The 19,981-nt window shown below is 36.1% G+C and overlaps 1 protein-coding gene across 2 annotated transcripts in view; it reads right to left on the bottom strand.

The window, feature by feature from the left end:
- IFRD1 (interferon related developmental regulator 1) overlaps positions 1-19,981 on the bottom strand; it is a 44,918-nt gene that overhangs the window by 2,425 nt on the left and 22,512 nt on the right. For both annotated transcript variants that reach the window (XM_081243426.1, XM_081243425.1), the window contains exons 2-11: positions 17,500-17,604; positions 17,272-17,356; positions 16,307-16,431; positions 14,329-14,486; positions 11,582-11,632; positions 11,321-11,499; positions 11,123-11,231; positions 1,355-1,489; positions 726-854; positions 176-271 (exon numbers count right to left, since the gene is read on the bottom strand). In XM_081243426.1, coding sequence (XP_081099552.1) covers positions 176-271; positions 726-854; positions 1,355-1,489; positions 11,123-11,231; positions 11,321-11,499; positions 11,582-11,632; positions 14,329-14,486; positions 16,307-16,431; positions 17,272-17,356; positions 17,500-17,604 — 1,172 coding nt within the window. The remainder of the gene's footprint in view (positions 1-175; positions 272-725; positions 855-1,354; positions 1,490-11,122; positions 11,232-11,320; positions 11,500-11,581; positions 11,633-14,328; positions 14,487-16,306; positions 16,432-17,271; positions 17,357-17,499; positions 17,605-19,981) is intronic.

Raw genomic sequence — 19,981 nt, 5'->3', positions numbered from 1 at the left:
ACTCTAAATGCAGTGAAGTTTCTATACTTTTAGTCCAGCTACGCTGTGTCTGAAACATCACGAGAACTAAAATCTCACAGACATAGCTAAATACCTATCACCTGGCAGAATCAAAGCTTTGGCTCCACTTTTCTTCTGTGCATTCAGTTCTATTGAAAACAAAAACCAAACCTACCCTTTCAAAACGAGAAATCTTCATTGATTTAAGTGTTGCAGCATCAAGCATCACTGGGGGTCCAAGTTCAAAAACATTGCGAAGGAATTCATTTGACTTAAATAAAAGAGAAAGGTAATAAGGCTCAGTATTAAATATCAGCTCTTTTTTTTTAACTAGATAAAAGTGAAATCTGGTTAACAGAAGTTATGTAGAGCTTATAAATATGAATGTAAGTCACTTATTTTCTTTGTTTCTCATAAGACCAAATGGTTTTCCAATGCCTTGAATTCAAGAAAGCTATGTCAAACTATCTGCTTCCCTACAAAGATATCAATAGTATTCCAACAGCCACATAGATGCTCCACTAGGCTTACACAATACAAAAACAAAAAGAAGAGTTTCATATTTATTCAATTTAACTTTCAAAAATAAATTTGCTATTTTGCATATAATATGCTGAAAACATTCTGTATATTCAAACTAACTTCAAAAGCCAGTTAAGTAAGGTAGATTTAAAACTCCTCCCTAACTTAAAAGCAAACATACAGAAAGGATGTCACCCACTCACCTGCAAGTGGTACTGCATCCCTGATCCAAGAACCTCCTTAAAGGTGTCATATGTATGTTTTTTGACCCAGCAATCAATATACATGCGTTCAGGACCAAATTTAACAGTTTCTGTTGGAAAATCCCGTTCCTGGCCAATAGAAGAACAACAATTGTAAGAGGAGCCAAAATGATCTAAAGAGATCCTACATAAACACAATTTCTAAATAGACATGTATATGGTGAAATGAATAATGTGGTTTAAACCGGTACCTCCATCCCTGAAATATAAATAGACTAGAAAGTGGAACTACTATCCCACGTATAAGGGTATAGAATTTGCTTAGTTGTAGTAGACTTGAAGACACAACTAAGTTTGGATAAATATTAATGGCAAAACCACCTTGTTGTGAATGTTTTTAAATTTCAAAAGCACTCAACAAACTTGGTGAAAAAGTCAGATATTTATACTGGTCTAGGATTGGCAGGGGCGGAGGGAGGGTAGGTTACAGGACAAGTCAGAAAGACAAGATACCCTCACAAGCCAGTGGTGAAATGGGGGGAAGCAGAAATCTAGGAAAGGAAGGGAAGATAAATGGGGTTTACAGACCAACCATCAAGGAGTATCTATTACAGCATTAAGTGGCCTACCTCTACCGCCCTCAGGATGTCTCTGAACACCGACCGCTGCTTTCTCTTGTCCACTTTGGCCCGGTGCTTATTTCCATCTGTAGCCAAAGCCCTAAGCATCTGAGTCAAAGACTCCATGTCTTCGTAAAAAAAGTCCTGGTCAGAAAAAAAAAATTTGGTGTTGTTTGTTGTTTGTTGTTTCTTTCCCCCCAAGTTCTTCTAGAGTTAACAAAAAACAGTCCACCTTGGAAATATCCAACAGAGTTACAAAGAACAACACAAATCTTTGAGCTATTTAGAGATCTTGGCACAGATACACATATAAACACTTATTGTCATGCAAAAATTTAATCCAGAAATGTTGCCTACAAGATGATACACTACCACCAAACAATGAACATTCCTCTTCCAAGTATAACCAGATGCATTCAGCCAATGCTTACCGTGTTCCTACTGTATTCAAGACATTACTGGGATTTCCAAGTTCAGTGATAGTCAGATACACATAAACCAATACAGCTTCTACCCACTGGCTCCCTAGTCCCCAAAGCACATATTCCCAGAATTCCAAATATTCTTATTCCAAAAGGGCAAGCTATCAGTAATGCTTTTTAAAGCACCTAATTTCTAATTTATTGGCCATATTTCAAATAAGCAACCGAGTACTTACATCAGGTGCACAACTCAAGTGATTAAATTATTTAAGAAAGGAAGATATTTTAATCCCTTTTGGAGGGAAGCCACAAAATGTATTACTATTTGCTATGACCTTAAGTTGACTGTGGGCTTCCTTTTTACAGTTTAAGTGGCTATACTTTGAAAGTCTCTTTATTTTGGGTGTTTTTACTCCCTGATTAAATTTTACAACCACATTAAACTAAAAGATGATTCCAAGTTCTTTAGCTGACCAAAACTAGAGCAGACACTCATGGAAGCCAGAAGGTGACCCACCTCCAGTTCTAGTTATTAATGCCTATTTAACATTTTTTGCATTGGTGGTAACAATCACTTAACTTATCCTATTAAAACAAACAGCTCAGACTTCCCTCGTGGTGCAGTGGGTAAGAATCCACCTGCCAATGCAGGGGACACGGGTTCGATCCTTGGTTCGGGAAGATCCCTCATGCCATGGAGCAACTAAGCCCATGCACCACAACTACTGAGCCTGCACTCTAGAGCCCGAGAGCCATAACTACTAAGCGTGCACACCACAACTACTGAAGCCTGCACATCCTAGAGCCCGTATGCCACAACTGAGCCCGCATGCTGCACCTACTAAAGCCCGTGCACCTACAGCTCATGCTCTGCAACAAGAGAAGCCACCGCAATGAGAAGCCCGCACACTGCAACGAAGAGGAGCCCCCGCTCGCCGAAACTAGAGAAAGCCCACATGCAGCAACAAAGACCCAACGCAGCCAAAAATAAAAATAATAAAACAAGCAGCTCTTATTCTAGGCATTCTTCACACTGTATACATAATTGTTCAATCTCAAAAAATATGATTTCTTTTAACGTCTAAAATGAAAAAAATTATTACACTCATGGAAAGTAAGCTTGAAATTAACATTCTTTTTCTTTTAATTTATTTATTTTTGGCTGTGTTGGGTCTTCGTTGCTGTGCGCAGGCTTTCTCTAGTTGTGGCGAGTGGGGGCTACTCTTTGTTGCGGTGGCTTCTCTTCTTGCAGAGCACAGGCTCAGCAGTTGTGGCTCACGGGCTTAGTTGCTCCGCAGCATGTGGGATCTTCCCGGACCAGGGCTCGAACCCGTGTCCCCTGCATTGGCAGGCAGATTCTTAACCACTACGACCAGGGAAGCCCCAGATTTTCTTAATTTAAAGTATTTTCTCATTGTCAGTATTTTAGAGATTGTATATTCTTAACTGTTCTAACAAATGTTTTCTTCAAATGTTCTGATTCAACTTCCTATGTCTGAGTTAGCTGGAAATAACACCTGTCAAGAAGATTTTCATCTAGAAAAGCAGGTACCAAAGCTGATAAGATACATGATCTGTATATTTAAATTCCAATAAATTTGATTCCATCATAACAAAACGGGAATCATTTTACTGCTAGAAACAAATACATTTCAGGGACTGGAAGTTCTCTACTCATTTCATTGACTGCTTGTTCTTTTGTATTATTCTCAAAAAGAAAATTTATGGAAGATTTAAAAATATATATATGGGAGAATACACCAAAAATTAACAAGACTTTATGCATTACCTTAATTTGTTCTAAGAACTGGGAACTACTGCTAGTGGTCTCAACAATCTTACCTCCCAGCATACATCTGGCCATGTCTAAAGACATATTTGGTTATCATCATCTGCCAGGAGGTGCTACTGGCCTCTAATGAGTAGAAGCTAGGGAAGCTGCTAAACATCCTGAAATGTACAAGACAGCGCCCCCTCCAACAACAAAAACTATCCAGCCCAACGTATCAACAGTGCTGAAGTTGAGAAACTCCATGGTAAATAACCTTAGCAATCAATAAAACTCAATCTAGTTTACAGAGTCTGAACCATTGAGTTGAATATAGTACTTGTGAAAATAAATATTAAGTACTGTAGGGAAATGTCTCCATAAAGTGCCTGTGCTTTAAAAAGAAAGAAAACATAAAATATAACAAAAATAGTCCATAAACAGCATCCAAAAGCCAATTTACTGAAGTTTGGGATAACTGCATAGTAAAACTTTACACTCAGGGACAAATGAAAAATGGGCTCCTAGAGGGACAAATACCTAACTCTTATCAATAATGATAAGAAAACTGCACAGTCATTGCCACACAACGGGGTCAAAAGTCCTAGATCAGAACCTCAAGCCTACTACTCACTATACCAAGTTTTAAAAATTACGAATCTGTTTCATCACCAGTAAAATGAAAATATCCACCCTCCCACCACATGATAGTTTTACGGATTAAGTAAGACAGGAAATATAAATTTGCCCAATAAATTATGAAGCATGAACTATTATATCAATATTCTAGATTTAGAGGAATTTACATAGAATTGGACTTTTAAAAAATCAGTGTAGTAATTACAGCTACATGAGGAAGTTTATTGTCATACAAAACAGGTTTTGCAGTCAGAACATCTATGTTTGAATCACAAACATCCATTACTTAGACATATATAACCTTGGGCATAATGACATTAGCAATCTGTGTCTCAGGTCCTCTGATATAAAAAGGGGATAGTTAATACTACCCACATCTCACAGGTTTATTTAAGGCCTAAGTAAAATATATTTATATAGTCTAAAAATATATAAAACACAGTACATAAACATCCATTATGCTACAGCTCTTTTATGATATAGCCTGTTTCAGTCTAACAATATAAATGCTTCAAATAGGTCAGCTAAAGATAATTATTTCATACTAAATGACTATAAGTTAAATGGTTTCAAAGGCTGAGTGGCATTAGAATGAAATGAAACCACAGAAAACTTTTAGAAGAGTTTAAATACACAGGATGAGATGCTTACGGTCACAAAAATCATCCCTCAATCTAGTATTTCTATACAGAAGTCACTGGAGCACTGATTGTAAACAAAATGAAATAAGCTGGATCTTGCACAGCTGTCCTACGTGTTAAAAAATAATCACAGGGAAGCCTAACATTAAAACAGAATTTGATCTCTCCCCACTTCACCGCAAAGTGCTGACTACTATTTCTAGAATGGTTTTATCTGACTCTACTCAACTACAAAGACTTTTATTCTTTTCATTCCCTGCTAATTGAGGCAGAATGTCTCCATCAGGGTATGGAGACATTTTTACATGAGTCAGTTATCCTATAAACAAAGGCAAGAAATGAGAAGCACGTGGGGTTGTCCTTTCTGAAAATATAAAATCTAAGTGATTTAAGGCCCGGGGAGTGTGTTGTGAGTCTTCAGAGTTTCTTTGTTTCTGCTCTGTCTCTCTGTCCTGAAGCACTTCCCCTGTCAGCTTAGGTGGGGGATAGAGCAGGGAAAATTAGGGAAGGTCTGACTATACTATATTATGGTATATTTTCCTGAATCAGCATATCACATGGCCCTCAGACCTATAATTCCACTCATTAAATAGTCCTTGTCTTGTTTTAAGTTACCCTAGAGAGCTCCTAAAAGGCCACTACTAGAGTACTAGCAAGAGGGAGGTAATACATGATTCAGTTAAGAGTGCAGGAACTGCTACCACTTACACTGTACTTGGCATGTGCTCCCAAGAACCATATAGGTAGTGACTATTATTATCTCCATTGTAAACATATGGATACTGAGGCATAGAGAAGTTGCCCAACATCATCCTAATAAGGGTAGAAGACAGAATTTGAACCCAGGCAGAGCAGCTCCTAAGTACACTCTTCACCTGCTTGGATACATGGCAGACACACACAGTAAAGTAAGGGAGCTCTCACAAATGAAGGATTACTAATTCTTCATATCAACTTTGAACAAATAGCTATTATTAATATTTCACCAGCTCATTCTTTAAAACCCAACCTAAAAGCCAGCTCTTCAGAGATTTTTACTACGTCTCCCAAGCTGATTTCATCACATAGCTAGATTTCCAGGTTAATAATAACACAAAATAATTAATGTTAGCAAAAGGCTCTGAATAATTTGATGCCACACATGTGCTAAAAAAAATCTAATTTAAATCAACCTATGGTTTAACTAATTTTTTTGAACACCTTGTAACCACACTAACACACCACTCCCCACCTTTCAAAAAACTTAACAAAAATAGCAAAGAGTGCTCCCTTCGGCAGCACATATACTAAAATTGGAATGATACAGAGAAGACTGGCATGGCCCCTGCACAAGGATGACTGGCAAATTCGTGAAGCATTCCACATTTTTAATCATAAAGATCAGATCAGAAACAAATGAAAAAGAAATGAAGGAAACGATAGCAAAGATCAATAAAACTAAAAGCTGGTTCTTTGAGAAGATAAACAAAATTGATAAACCATTAGCCAGACTCATCAAGAAAAGAAGGGAGAAGACTCAAATCAATAGAATTAGAAATGAAAAAGAAGTAACAACTGACACTGCAGAAATACAAAGGATCATGAGAGATTACTACAAGCAACTATATGCCAATAAAATGGACAACCTGGAAGAAATGGACAAATTCTTAGAAAAGCACAACCTTCCGAGAATGAACCAGGAAGAAAGAGAAAATAAGAACAGACCAATCACAAGCACTGAAATTGAGGCTATGATTAAAAACCTTCCAACAAACAAAAGCCAAGGACCAGATGGCTTCACGGGAGAATTCTATAAAACATTTAGAGAAGAGCTATCACCTATCCTTCTCAAACTCTTCCAAAATATAGCAGAGGAGGGAACACTCCCAAACTCATTCTACGAGGCCACCATCACTCTGATGCCAAAACCAGACAAAGATGTCACAAAGAAAGAAAACTACAGGCCAATATCACTGATGAACATAGATGCAAAAATCCTCAACAAAATACTAGCAAACAGAATCCAACAGCACATTAAAAGGATCATACACTATGATCAAGTGGGGTTTATCCCAGGAGTGCAAGGATTCTTCAATATACGCAAATCAATCAATGTGATACACCATATTAACAAACTGAAGGAGAAAAACCATATGATCATCTCAATAGATGCAGAGAAAGCTTTCAACAAAATTCAACACCCATTTATGATAAAAACTCTCCAGAAAGTAGGCATAGAGGGAACTTTCCTCAACGTAATAAAGGCCATATATGACAAACCCACATCCAGTATTGTCCTCAATGGTGAAAAACCGAAACCATTTCCACTAAGATCAGGAACAAGACAAGGTTGCCCACTCTCACCACTATTATTCAACACAGTTTTGGAAGTTTTAGTCACAGCAATCAGAGAAGAAAAAGAAATAAAGGAAATAAAATCCAAATCGGAAAAGAAGAAGTAAAGCGGTCACTGTTTGCAGATGACATGACACTATACATAGAGAATCCTAAAGATGCTACCAGAAAACTACTAGAGCTAATCAATGAATCTGGTAAAGTAGCAGGATATAAAATTAATGCACAGAAATCTCTTGCATTCTTATATACTAATGATGAAAAATCTGAAAGTAAAATTAAGAAAACACTCCCATTTACCATTGCAACAAAAAGAATAAAATATCTAGGAATAAACCTACCTAAGGAGACAAAAGACCTGTATGCAGAAAATTATAAGACACTGATGAAAGAAATTAAAGGGGATACAAATAGATGGAGAGATACACCATGTTCTTGGATTGGAAGAATCAACATTGTGAAAATGACTATACTTCCCAAAGAAATCTACAGATTCAGTGCAATCCCTATCAAACTACCACTGGCATTTTTCACAGAACTAGAACAAAAAATGACACAATTTGTATGGAAACACAAAGACCTTGAGAAAGAAAAACAGAGCTGGAGGAATCAGGCTCCCTGACTTCAGACTATACTACTAAGCTACAGTAATCAAGACAGTATGGTACTGGCACAAAAACAGAAATATAGATCAATGGAACAGGATAGAAAGCCCAGAGATAAACCCACGCACATATGGTCACTTTATCTTTGATAAAGAAGGCAAGACTATACAATGGAGAAAAGACAACCTCTTCAATAAGTGGTGCTGGGAAAACTGGACAGCTACATGTAAAAGAATGAAATTAGAACACTCCCTAACACCATACACAAAAATAAACTCAAAATGGATTAAAGACCTAAATGTAAGGCCAGATACCATCAAACTCTTAGAGGAAAACATAGGCAGAACACTCTATGACATAAATCACAGCAAGATCCTTTTTGACCCACCTCTTAGAGAAATGGCAATAAAAACAAAAATAAACAAATGGGACCTAATGAAACTTCAAAGTTTTTGCACAGCAAAGGAAACCATAAACAAGATGAAAAGACAACCTTCAGAATGGGATAAAATATTTGCAAATGAAGCAACTGACAAAGGATTAATCTCCAAAACATACAAGCAACTCATGCAGCTCAATATCAAAAAAACAAACAACCCAGGGCTTCCCTGGTGGCGCAGTGGCTGGGAGTCCGCCTGCCGATGCAGGGGACACGGGTTCGTGACCCGGTCCGGGAAGATCCCACATGCCGCGGAGCGGCTGGGCCCGTGAGCCATGGCCGCTGAGCCTGCGCGTCTGGAGCCTGTGCTCCGCAACGGGAGAGGCCACAGCAGTGAGAGGCCTGCGTACCGCAAAGAAGAAAAAAAAAAAAAAACCCAATCCAAAATGGGCAGAAGACCTAAATAGACATTTCTCCAAAGAAGATATACAGATTGCCAACAAACACATGAAAGAATGCTCAACATCATTAATCATTAGAAAAATTCAAATCAAAGCTACAGTGAGATATTATCTCACACCAGTCTGAATGGTCATCATCAAAAAATCTACAAACAGTAAATGCTGGAGAGGCTGTGGAGAAAAGGGAACCCTCTTGCACTGTTGGTGGCAATGTAAATTGATACAGTCACTATGGAGAACAGTATGGAGGTTCCTTAAAAAACTAAAAATAGAACTACCATACGACCCTGCAATCCCACTACTGGGCATATACCCTGAGAAAACCATAATTCAAAAAGAGTCATGTACCAAAATGTTCATTGCAGCTGTATTTACAATAGCCAGGACATGGAAGCAACCTAAGTGTCCATCAACAGATGAATGGATAAAGAAGATGTGGCACATATATATATATAATGGAATATTACTCAGCCATAAAAAGGAACGAAACTGAGTTATCTGTAGTGAGGTGGATGGACCTAGAGACTGTCATACAGAATGAAGTAAGTCAGAAAGAGAAAAACAAATACCGTACGCTAACACATATATATGGAATCTTAAAAAAAAAAAAAAAAAGAAAGAAAATGGTCAGAAGAACCTAGGGGCAAGATGGGAATAAAGATGCAGACCTACTAGAGAATGGACTTCAGAGTACAGGGAGGGGGAAGGGTAAGCTGGGACAACGTGAGAGAGTGGCATGGACATATATACACTACCAAACGTAAAATAGATAGCTAGTGGGAAGCAGCCGCATAGCACAGGGAGATCAGTTCGGTGCTTTGTGACCACCTAGAGGGGTGTGATAGGGAGGGAGATGCAAGAGGGAAGAGATATGGGGACATATGTATATGTATAACTGATTCACTTTGTTATAAAGCAGAAACTGACACAACATTGTAAAGCAATTATACTCTAATAAAGATGCTAGAAAAAAAAATCACAATGAGGAATCACCTCACACCTATTAGGATAGCTATCATCAAAAAGACAAGAGGTAACAAATACTGGTGAGGATGTGGAGAAAAGGGAACACTTGTGCACTGTTAGTGGGAATGTAAATTGGTGCAGGTACTTTGGAAAATAGTATGGATGTTCCTCAAAAAATTCAAAATAAAATTCCTACTGCAAAAAAAAAAAGCAAACAAAACACTAGGTTGTTTTATAACCCAGTTCATTTTTGTCTTTGACAAGGACTTCAGTCAAATTAAATACATCTGGATGAGTTCTCGCTATCACATATTATTTATTAAGTCAGAGAACGTAAGATATATAGGTAGTAATATATTTACATTTATGCATATTTAAACAAATTCAACACATACACTTTAAACTACATCATTAGTTCACTTTTAAGATGCATTTCAAAGGAAAAAGAAAAGAAATTACCATTTCTAGTCAGTAGAGGAATACAAAATTAAAAACGGGGACATCTGGCTTCTGTGCCTTGAGGTTAAGGAGCCATTAAGTAGCTCAGTAAAATTACATGGATTGCCAAACTTCAGTCCTCCAATTTCTCACATAAGGAGACTCATTAGCTACTGACAGCATTAATAACTTACTTTTACCTCGTACCTGCTCTCTTTCAAAGTAAGGAGGGATGTGGGGGGCAACGAAACACAGGCCTAGAATGGAATGTGAATAAGCAAGGCAACCCAGAACACGTATTAATCTTATTTAGAATTATCCACTGTTAAATAACTTATTTAATTGCAGACAAAGTTTCATTCCAGAAATAATCTTTCTCCTTAAATTAAGAAGCAGCTAGTAAGTAACCCAAGATTCACAATAGAGGTCACAAACCAGGGTGACCAAATGTCCCATACAGCCTAAGACAAAGGGTTTCCTAGAACACAGGACTTTTCAGTGCTAAACTTGGAATACCATCAGGATGGTGGATCACCTATTGGTCACCTATCACAAACTCAAATACCTTCAAAAGCCAAACTGTGGTTTTAAAAAAAAAGCAACTATGAGTCGACAGTGGTAGAGAACTGCAAAGCACATGTCCCAGACTAAAGGGCCATGTTTATTTCCATCTTTGGCTTAAAAGTTAAACATAACAGTAACTAAACTCATCTGACTTACTCCCAAACCTATGTTGACTTAATATTTCATTCATTTGTCCAACATTTATTATAAAGCATCCATGCATGAACTACCTTAATGTGTCTGATGTCTGAGAAATCCAAGCAGATCCAAAAGATTATACGGGACAGCACTCTCCATGAGTAATAAGAGTGTACCTAAACTTCAGTTCTGTAGGCAGCAACAATTAAATATAATGAACTACACTTAAATATTGCTCTACCAACCCCTATTGGTTTATGCTCTTAAAAGTATTACATCACCATTAAGAAGCAGGACGATCAATCACTAGGTTCTCAGTGGGCCATGCTCTAAAGTTATCATCCACTTCTTAATTGTGAGGATTATGATGGAATAATGGTCCTTGTGATGCAAGCTTTTTGTTTTACCTATCAGATACTTACACTCTCTATTCCTCTGGCCAATTCAAACAGAAGTGCCAGAGATTCACCAGCAGCTATTCTCATGTTTACATCATCAGAAGAGAGGAGGCTTGGAAGTTTATGGAAATGCCTAGAAAATAGTCAGTCATTATTATGTGCACACAACCGATTATGTCAATAAATGTTGATTTTAGAAAATAAGAAACTAAAAATACATACACTTCAAGCTTTTTCTTCACTTCATTGATTGGGCATATGGTCAGTAATAATGTCCACATGAGAAGCGAGCTGATATGAAGCGCTGTAGTAGGGGTGCTGCAGACAACGTTAGTGTCTTTCTCTTTGAGATAGGACTTGGTGAAGATATTTTCCAAACACTGCAGAGTTGAATACAGCTCCTAATGCATAAGAACAGGAAATAAGATACCATCTTAAATGAGAAATGTGCGAACAACTGGATTCATAAGGTTGTCTACTTACAGTAATGTCATCTGTGGCAATAAAACAGCAAACAGCAAAGCAAGTTGCACACTAAAAAAAGCAAAACGAAAACAGACATTAATGTTTGCCATTTTCTTATTAATTCTACATCTTCCTGCTTTTATAATTCAATGTGAAAAATTTCTCAACTACATGACTACATTAGGTCCCAAGTACAGTATTAAAAAGAAAGAAAGAATATAAGGTCAAAAGTTAAGGGAAGTGGGTTTTGGCTAAAACCCACTAAGGTCTGCTACTAAACTCAGAGTATGACTTCAGGGAAGTTACTCCATTTCTCTCAGGTTTTCCTTCATTAATCTAGCAGATCATTTCAAACTTCAACTCCAACTCAAAGACAGAGATAAGTGTGGACATTTGAGATAAAGAAACCTACTCTATTAAAAACCTTTAAAACACAAATCTCAAAAAATTTAAATAGCTGTCCTCAAACTTCCGACTTAAAGAAGGATCTCATTAACTCAGATTTTACTTATTTTGGAATATGTTGAAAAGAGGTTGGGAATCCTATAATTGTTTATTTTTTTTGGGGGGGGGATGCTAAACAAGTGAGTACACAGTCCAAGATTACCAAGGTAATCTTACCTAATAAAACAGATTCAGAATATCTATATACAATCTATCTGCAACATAAATAGGAGCCATGAATTCTCAGAACACTGCTCTAACAAATTAATCATACAAAAACAGAACTTGAAATTCGTAAGCCTTTATTATTCTTCATTTCCCTTTTCCCCGTATGTTATCACTAAAATTCCCTCATGTTGCTCCAAGTACCATTAAAGCTTAAAGCTTAAGTCTTTAAAGTCATCATTCATATGCCCAGGTTTCAGCTAGTTCTGTTCCAGTAATATGAGGACACTTGTAATATTAATCTGCTTGGTGTCACTATTTTATTTTCATTAGTTTATCCTGGTGAAAATTGGACATTGTTAAAATTCAAAAGTAGCCTACGCATTATTCTTAGTAAAGAAAAATTTCAATCTATCATCCCTTCTCCTAAGTAAGCAGCAGAAGCAAGGCCACATCTCTCCTTTTGATTACTAAGAGAAATGGCAGATTAAAAATTAGGACTGCCTACGTTTAATAAAGATTCCTTCTGCTAATATGCAGAAGACTGCTCGTTTTTTTATTTTTTTTATTTTAATTCACAGCAAGAGTGAGAAGGATGAAGAAAGGGCCTTTAGATGACCACATAAACCCACATGCAACCAAAATTAAGTGATCACCTCAAATGTCTGATCAATAGTGTTTTCTGTCAAACATTTCAAATACCCCATACTCCTGCACAATTTAAAAGTTGCATGAAACTACACAAAAAGGAAGAACAGAAAGATAAAGAGCAAAAGCGTGAGTAAATATTTTAGGATTACTAAATATTGCGGGGCAGAGATTCCTATAATGTCACCGAACTCCTATTCCTTTGCCTCTGGGAGAAAGAGCTAGACTATTCCCAGCAGCCATACAGTTGGTAAACCAAGGAACTCTTGGCAGAAGCGATGTGCCTCTGTCCTCTAGCTTTCCCCATCTAGCTACCATAGTTGCCATCTGAAAGGACCTAGAGGTAGGGCAGAGATGCACGATGGATGCCTAGGGACCCTGCTGACTTGACTGGGCAGTGATATAAACAAGAAGTTAACTTTTATTAAGCCACTAAGACTTCAGGGTTTATCTGATACAAAGATTAATGTCATTTACCGTAAGTAATACTAAAGAGGAAGCTAATTTGAATAATCAGTATTAAAAAGCTTTAAACTTAAACTGGTTCTCTTGTTAGGAAAACAGCTTAAGATTCAAATCCACTAAAATTAAATTTTTAAGATCTATTAAGACTCTTAAGATTCTTAAGGTCCATAACATTCAAATCTTAAAATCCATTAAGATTCAAATCCACTTTTTAAATCCACTACAACCACCTCATGTTTCTGTGAATAAAGCAAAACATGTTCATGTGATCATTTAAATCACTTATTAGCACACCAAAAACTAACAACCAAAAACAAAAACAAAAACAAAACCCCCACAACCCACAGTCTTAAGTGTTGCAAGTGGTATATATCAATTAGAGAATGAAAGCTATTCCAAACCCCAAAACCAGATGAATATTTCACAAGTCAGAGTTTCAGAGTTTCCTACATCTACCAAATCCACCTGTGTAACTACAGCATTCAGCTCTCTCATAAGGACTTTTAGGCCACAACAGCCAGAATTTTTTTTAAAAAACCACTCCATTATATTTCTTAGAATAAAAAGTAACCACACAATAAACATTGTCTAGACTATTTCTTTAAGCTCCAATAAAAACTGGATCATCCTAAATAACTCAACATAGCACTGTATTTCATATCGGCAAATGATGTTCAATTTCAAACATGTAGAAATCTTCTCTATATGGGATGCTCTATTGAGTCTCAGAAAATTTAAGAGTGCAATTGTCATATTAAGCCTGCTCACTAAAATTAAAGACAAATGGGGGTGGTGGTGGGATGAATTGGGAGATTGGGATTGACATATACACACAAATATGGATAAAATAGAGAACTTATGAGAACCTGCTGTATAAATAAATAAAAAAAATAAAATTCAAAAAACAAAGGGACAAATGAGAATAAAAATGTTAATAAAAAACCTGCTATATTTTTTAAAGATGCTGTTTTCCTAGATCATTCATCACAAGGTCTGGCTGTCATTCCTAGATAGATCTATAAATTAAAAACTCCTATACTTACAGTTTGCCTAGCCTGGATACTAGCTGTTCCATCACAAATTATTTTCTTCAGGATTGGTCCAAGAGTCTTTAAAACCTCTTCACTTTCAATTCCAGGGCCCAACTGAATACAAAGAACAGATGCTAATGCTGCAGCTGCACGCTGCTCATCACCTTTACCTATAAAAGAAGCCACAATGCAACTATGACAAATCATTTTCAACAGACTTATTAAGGCAGCAATCTCCCAAATTTGTTCAATTTCAAAATAGCATCTACCAATTATGAAACTCGTAATATGCTCAAGGCTTTGACATGAGCTATAAATCTAGTGAGGTTAAAGAGCTCAAACTCTGGAAATAGACCTCACTCAAATCCTAGATCTACCACGTATTAGCCAAATGATCTTCAACCAGTTACTCTTATTCTCAAAACATTTCCTCATCTGTGAAATGGAGATTAACACGATTTTTAAGGGAGTACTGTAACAGTTCAGCCAAATAATGCATTTCAAGCTGATCTGACCTTCCAAATCCTTCATGTACTCATAAAATAGTGCTCAAGTAGCCCTTGAATTAATCTGACAAGCATTTCAGATGTACACAGCCCATGAGGTAAACTAAACTTCCAGGGCTTCCTCCACCAGTGTTTTTTTGTTTTGTTTTGTTTTGTTTAATAAATAAGGGATTAAAAATAAGGCATTCTTGGGAATTTCCTGGTGGTCCAGTGGTTAGGACTCTGAGCTCTCATTGCCGAGGGCTCGGGTTCCATCCCTGGTCGGGGAACAAAAAATCCCACAAGCTGCATGGTACGGCCAAAAAATAAAAATAAAAATATTTAAAAAATAAGGGATTCTTTAAAGCTATAGAAAATAGGTTAATATAAAGGTAAATGTAAGTTAACTCTTGAGAACTGTATACACCAAAGGATTGGGGCAAGTTTTGAACTTAAGTTGTTATCTGATAAATTAAATATTTATGCAGGTTGTAAGAAATTTTTAAAGGTCACCTAGTCTAATTACCTTGTGGATACAGTTTCAATGTAAATAAACACTTTTAAAAAAGCCATTGTAATATCTCAAAAAAGTTGGCTCTGTTATCAACTATACCAGTAACAAGGTATATAACTTTAGACCAGTCTCCTGTTTCCTAGGCCTTTCTTTTTCCTATACAATGAGAGGTGGATTAGATCAAAGGTTTCCAAACACCCATTCTTGACAAAGCTTTCACCTGAAGCAAAATGAGAATAAGAACATAAAACTAAGCACATTCAATTTAAAGGAACATGTGTGCTTCCTACACTTTTGGTGCTACAAATACTCTGTTGATAAAGTGACAACGATAGTTGAAGCTAATTATTTTCATAATGTCCTTACTTGGCAAAATAATTAAGCTGGCAGCCCCAAATCTTTTTAAATCTGGCAGTTCCTAAAATTGAAAGCTTGATAATACTAGACTTAATCTTTAAGGTCTCTCTTCATTCTTAAAAGTTCTATATCATAAAAGTTCTATGATCATAATATGAATTCCAGAATCTCCACTACAAAGTTCTAGAATTCAAATATTCCAAGGGATATCCTGAAATGATGTCATTGACAGGTACGACTGATGTTTTAAATAAGAAAATGAGGTAGATAATTATGATACTTTTTTAATTTTAGAAAAATGAAGTAGGATGGCTTATAAATAATACTTTTGGTTGACATCTGACACATGGTTTCAAGCCTTCCTTACATACAAAAGAATGGCAAACACCTCTTCTGATACAACTAAAGTTGATAATCCACCCCAATCCTTCCTAGTTTCAAACTGTTTATTACATAAACAAAACAAAGCTAACAAGTTTGATTTTGAGTTCTAACAAGCCTGGCATATTCCCTGCCAATTACAAAGTTATAAGAGTGAGCCAGACTTCTAAGTGCTATTAACAAATATTACTGCACAGAAGGTAGCAAGTTCCTTTTCAGTTCTGTGACTGTGACTCAAAAATATGGACATTACCTTTTTTCAGGCAGCGTTCAATGCTATCAGTTAAAGTCATTCTTCTTTCCAGAATAAATTCATACAGCATCTTTGAAGCCAGTATATTTTTAATACCTTCAAGAGCTGCCTGCCTCGTCTTCGCACTGTTTAAAACAAAATGTAAGAGAAAGAATATCCAATTGGAGTATACCATCGGTCAATGAGACTTTTAAAAACTTAGCTTACTTCCCTCTCAACTTTTTCCATTTATAGATTATTTAAAATCTAATTTTCATCAAGCTCTCACAGTTCTTCAATAATAATTTAATTTTCATCTACAACTCACCTTATTACACAAAAGATTTTAAGCTACTCTGTACCATAATGTTTTCTGTTTATTAGTTTAATAACCACAATGTTAAATGACCACATAGAATTTTATAGTTTCAATGTATAAGACATGTTCTCCTACATTACATATTCAAGTAAACTCACACTTTTTTTTAACACTACAGAAGTCTAGAGTTCTTGTTTGAATCTTCTGGGCTTTTTAATTCCATTTGTTTTAAGTTGGTTCTAGAGCTACTGTTAAGTAAGAAAACAATTTAGCTTTGATACTTTTTGAAGTTTAGTTATACTTTCTAGTTGAAGATTAACTTTTAATTCAACAAATCCACTTCAGTTATCAAATACAGTTATGTGCTCTTATGCTGAACAACGACTAATCTTAGGCTATTAATCTAAATTCTAGTGGCATGTTCCTATCTACTGATACATTAAAAGTCCAAAGGAATAAGAAACACTAAGATATACAAAGTAAACAAATCGAGCTTTAGAAAAACATAATGTTAAATGAAAGAACTGCACATACTTTAAACTGATAAGAACAGATACTACACTTGATCTTAGCCAAAAGGCCGAGAAGCGACAGAACTGCACATATTTTAAATAAAAAGTGGCTGACAGAAATCACCCAGAAGAAAAGAGTTTCCAGTAATTCCTACCTCTTATCTAGGGTCAGGTCAATGAATCCCTTCAACTTATACTCTAAGTCTTCTTGAGTTCCTTCCTCATCGAGGACTTCTGGTCCTAAAGAATAATAAAAACCAACCACTGTAATTTAAATAGAAAAAAGCAGACAGGGAGCGGTAATAGTATACTTAGCAACAAGAATTCCTCCACCTAAATCATCCTTTTATCTAACGTTGCAAATCTTAACTGAAAACTCATACCATCTTCAGCAAAACTGGAAGGATCACTGTAACCACTGCAATGGCTCATTGTTTCAATCGATGCATCCTCATCACTAAAAGGTTGAACATTTCGATGCTGGCCACCTAATAGGTAAAAGAGGGTGAAGGTAAATGATTTTGTTGTCATATATGCAAATACTTAACTTGGGATTTTAAAATTTACTTACAAAAAATCCAGTAATAAAAACCCAAACTTATTTATGAGATGATTTTTTACAAAAGGATACACTTAAATTCCTAACATAAGTCAATTCACCTAATATGTATTTCAGTGCACCAACTGTTTACAATATACATCAACTTCAGAAATATATCAATCATCTAACATGCAGCACCCATTTTTGGTGATACAAAAAGTGGTATTACAGATGAAAAAACTACTTCAAATCATGACAACAATGAAAACTGACCATCATAAGAATAAAACGAATATATGTTCCAATGAGAATAACTGGGCTTAGTAAACATTAACTGGTGAATGGGTTAGTTTTTAGGTTACACATGTCTTATGTGAAGGGGAATTTAAGAAGTTAAGGGATGGTAGTTTTAAAGACAACTTGAATTGAGAGGGTCAAAAAAGGCTTAAAATTGAAGTTTTGGATGGGGATGTTGACAAGTGGATCCAGAATGGCATAGAAAGTAATGATAGGAATTGGATGAAGTAATTGATCACTAAAGAACTACAGTGCTGATGAGATGTGTATGAAATTATAAAGAGCTCTGATGGGCTATTTGGGTGATACCCAGTGCAGTGAACTACAGGATTTTTGTTCCTGAGTCATGGAAGTTGGAAGAGCTGAGAAGTCGTGTGAACTAGCGTGTGAATCACTTAAGAGGCAGGGCTTCTTAAGTGAGGACCACTTAAATGGTCCTCAAGCACTGCACAGAGGCCCTCCTTTCTCTCGGCCAGTACTCTATGGCAGACTTCACAGTGCCACGTCCACTGGAGACAGAAAGCATCAATTTGAGAGTCTTTACAGAACTGCCTCATTTTTGCAAGTAAAGAACTATGGGCAAGCTGCAAGCTGATCAAGACTGTAGACATGGTGTGTTTAAAACTGGGACTTTGCTTCGAAGATTTTGAATTATTTAAGTGAGCAATGTTTAAGATTTGACTTTTTTCACATGCCGATTTCAAAAGTGACTACAGTATTTTAAAAACCCACTTTACTGTGGTGACTGGTGACTAATTTGGATGATGACTTTCCTACTACGATGGGTGCACACGTGAACATTTGTTCCTAGTCACAAGTGCTGACACTCCTGTCGCTTCCTTGGGAAAACTGATAGTGCCCTTTTAAAGTTTGTGTGAGTATTTTCCAGCAATAAAGAGCCAAGATTTAAGAACTAAAAAAAAAAAAAAAAGTTTTGGTATTTGATGTAGCATAAAAAAATAGATAAAAGCCTGACAGATAAATTACCTTTAAAAGAAAGGTTCTAACAAATCCAACAGTTTTAAAATATCAGCGCTATTACTAAAAACTTAAAATCTTTTTTTTTAAGCTAGAATCTTTCTCTCACCTTCATTAACTTAAGGAGTAAATGTACATTCCTGGTCACTGTCATTTCTAGTCACTTTTGTTTTGTGGGAATTTCATATTAATAAAAAGATTACCTAGTCATCAATTACACTGAGCACTGAGTTAAAGTAAGTCCCAAATTCTGCCCCAAAAGTGACTTGAGTCATCTGATTTACCTCTGAGCTCGAATCAAAGATTGTACCTAAAATTGTATCCTTAGGTACAAGGATACAATACAAACCTAAGATTGTATCACTTAGGTCTCTATATTCAAGAAATCTGTATCATTTACTATATCATAGGATAAGCTTTTCAAAAATTCTCTAAGTTTAATTAAGCCTGTTGCTGTTTTTTTTTAAATGGGGGGGGTGTCTTTTTTTTTTAAATCAAAACAGAGGTGAGACTTCAGCAGATTTTTAAATCAACACAGGAAGCAAGTGGTCTTCAAATCTGCCGGCTATCTGAAAGAGAATAAAGTGTGCCAATCAAAGTAGTGAAGCATAAAGAATAAGCAATGAAACCAAGATCCCAAAACTTCTTAATCATAGTGCTTAGGACAGGAATAAACAAATAAACAAAGACCTATGCCATCATACTCTATTTCTGGATCTATCTTCATGTTTTTTCATGATTTGAAGTTATGGCAACAGTTGAGTCATCTACTTAACTTTTACTAACATTTATTCACAAATCAATTTACGTTCTTTATTTTTCGTATTCAGCCTATTTTTAAACTGTCAAGAAGAGTTTCCTATCCAGGTCTTACACAGCTCCCTTCTCTAAGTTTCAATGATTTCCCAAGGCTCAAGGGAAAAAGAGATTTAAAAAAAAGAAAAAAATGAGGAAAAAAATCCTGTATGAATGTCTGATATCTAGGTCACACTCACCCACCTTGTGATCCTAAGTACCACTAATGAGGTGGCACTTAGACACATAAAGTC

The sequence above is a fragment of the Mesoplodon bidens genome (genome assembly GCF_964165515.1).
Source record: "Mesoplodon bidens genome assembly, chromosome: 9".
NCBI lineage: Eukaryota > Metazoa > Chordata > Mammalia > Artiodactyla > Ziphiidae > Mesoplodon > Mesoplodon bidens.
Note: the sequence above shows the minus strand (reverse complement) of the source record. Positions and strands in the feature narration are given on the sequence as shown.